At 36.5% G+C, this 2,638-nt stretch overlaps 1 protein-coding gene across 1 annotated transcript; it reads left to right on the top strand.

The window, feature by feature from the left end:
* Positions 1-249: 249 nt before the first annotated feature.
* Positions 250-1,070, top strand: LOC132166655 (uncharacterized). The gene has a single exon (XM_059577505.1). The coding sequence runs from the start codon at positions 465-467 to the stop codon at positions 990-992; it is 528 nt and encodes a 175-aa protein (XP_059433488.1). The 5' UTR covers positions 250-464; the 3' UTR covers positions 993-1,070.
* Positions 1,071-2,638: the final 1,568 nt, after the last annotated feature.

Genomic DNA, 2,638 nt, shown 5'->3' with positions numbered 1-2,638 from the left:
GTAGATAGACGTATTGGGAGCAATTAAGCCGGTAGAGAATAGAGAGCGATGGAGAGAAAGGCCCAATTCAACAACCCCCCGCACCCGCTCCTTTCATTCTCCTAAAGCGGCTACACACCAACTCCACCATCAAAAGTAAAAGCAACGATAACTTTCTTATTCTAACTCAGACAGACAGAGAGAGAGAGAGAGAGAGAAAGAGTGGGGACCCGTTGGGAAGCAAGCTAGAAGAAAACACAGAGACAACAAAGGAGCGTGTGAAGACAAAGAGATCGAGAAAGAAAATAAAGTGAGAAGCAAAAGAGAGAAAGAAAGGAAGCCTCTTTTAATTTTCTTGCAGAAAGTTAAAAAAACCTTCACTGGCTCCTCCACTTCTCTTATCTGTATAAAGAAACCTTCACGGGGGATATTCATCCAGAAACAACCAAACAAACCTCAAAACGACACCACATAAACACCCACCAATGCTGCTAAGAAACTCCATTTCCAGCACCAAAAAGTTCTTCCGGAAAACCCTACAAAGCTTCAAGTCTTTGTTCTCCGGGGACTACCAAAGGCTTCCCAAAACCCCTCCTCACAAACAAGAAAGCGAGGTTGAGGTTTACAGTGGGAGCTTCATGGAGCTCTCGCCGAAGAAGAAGAAGAAGAATCTTGTAGAAAGGAGAGAGCCGGAATATCACAATCATGGGGATCAGAGGAAAATACGAGAAGATTATTCATGTTCCAAAAGGCGCACGCGCGGGGGAAAGACAAATTGGTTGGTGGTTCAAAAGCTAAGGGAGCTGGAGATGTTGGATATGAGTAATGTGGATCATCTGTTGGACATTGAAGAAGTTCTTCATTACTATTCTCGCCTCACTTGCCCTGCCTACCTCGACATTGTCGACAAATTTTTCATGGACATGTGCGCCGAATTCTTTGGTGCGGCCGGAACATTAACTCCGGCACGCAGCATCAGTTCCAGGCTGGAGAAACATAATAAATATAATTGAAAGAGTTTCTTTTGTTTTTAGAATCTGTCTTCTTGATTGGTTCGCTTTGTTCGTAGACTTGTGATGATCGATCTCCCGTTGTTGATTATTGTGCATGTTTGAGTGTTTTCTAAATAATTTTAGTTTTTTTATTTTTTTTCATTTTCATGATTCATAATGCATTGACATACAACTCAAAGATCATCATAATTTCTTCAAACTTTTATTGTACATTTGTTCATTGGAACGTACAGTTTGTGCCTAGCACTTGGCTGGATCGGATGAGAACAATATTTTCTCGTTTTCAGCTCTTCGTTTTGGAATATGAAATTACCAACCAAAAGTCGTAAAACGCACATTAATTGGACCCTTTGATAATTAAAAGCAGCCAATTAGATTGTGTAATTAAGCAAACATATTATGTGGTCATTTAATTATAAGGTGAAAAATTAATGGGATGGATGTGAAGCTTCAGCTAGCCTTTACGCGGCCTTTAGGAAGTCTATGATTTGATTGTAAAGGCCCAACAAACAAGTTAAACATCTATTGCAATCGCACGATTAATTAGAAGCTCACCTTTTTCTTCTTCTATTTTTTTTTTTTTTTTTTTTTTTAGAAGCTTACTTTAAATGAGATGGGTTACGGGTACATATCATGATTAGAGTTCATCTAATGTTTCACAGAAAAAATATATAGAATCAGTAATTACGAGCTTCAAAACATTTTATGAACGACATATATAGAAGTTATTTTTTAAATTAAAGAAAAACTGGGAAGAAAAAGAAAAATATTCATGCTTCTTATTTTGAAGTTGTTATTTCCCAAAAAAACAACTTTTAGGAACCAAAAACAGAACATGGAAAAATGGGAAAAAAAAAAAAAAAAACCATTTTGAATATTATTGTTTTTATGTTAAATCGAATTTCCGTGGGAAGGGGGCCATGTACTTGGAAATTTATTAAGGAATGTAGAGAAATTTGATCCATGATCCATCCCAATGACCCATCTAATTGGTGTTTTGAAACAACATTATCAATTGCATATATATATATATATATAGTAAAGAGATATATGAATATATCTGAATAGGAAGACAAAATGAGCAATTGGCATAGGGAGTTTTATTTGAAAGAGTGGCCCTAAATATTACGTTCCCATCACCCCTTAATGTTTTTTTTTTATTCAATAGTTCATGGACACTGTTATATCAAATTAGTGAAATAATTACTATTTTAGACAATCTATATATCCTTTATAACTCTTTACATCCCTTTACTCTTATTTATTTATTTATTTATTTTTACATGTCCACATAAGAAAGGGAGGAGAATTCAACCTAGTGACATTTGCTTCATTAGGCGTGATCCCAGCTGATTGAATTACCTCTTGGAAACATCTCTTTACTCTTTTACATCATGTTCCGCAACAAAAAGATTTCAGAGGGAATGCCGTCCGACCAATGATCCGATTGAGGTAGAGTTTAGGCCCACTGATTTTTTGTGATATATGGGCCAAAACTGCTAAATCCCAATTTGAGAATCTGATGGGCAAACTATAAATGGTCCATCAATGGGCCTAGCTGATGATGGAAGTGGGAATTTGGTATACTTTTATTTATGGGACAACAATGCTGAGGCACAATTCAGTGAGACTTGTATATAGATGAC

The sequence above is a fragment of the Corylus avellana genome, chromosome ca11 (genome assembly GCF_901000735.1).
Source record: "Corylus avellana chromosome ca11, CavTom2PMs-1.0".
NCBI lineage: Eukaryota > Viridiplantae > Streptophyta > Magnoliopsida > Fagales > Betulaceae > Corylus > Corylus avellana.
Note: the sequence above shows the minus strand (reverse complement) of the source record. Positions and strands in the feature narration are given on the sequence as shown.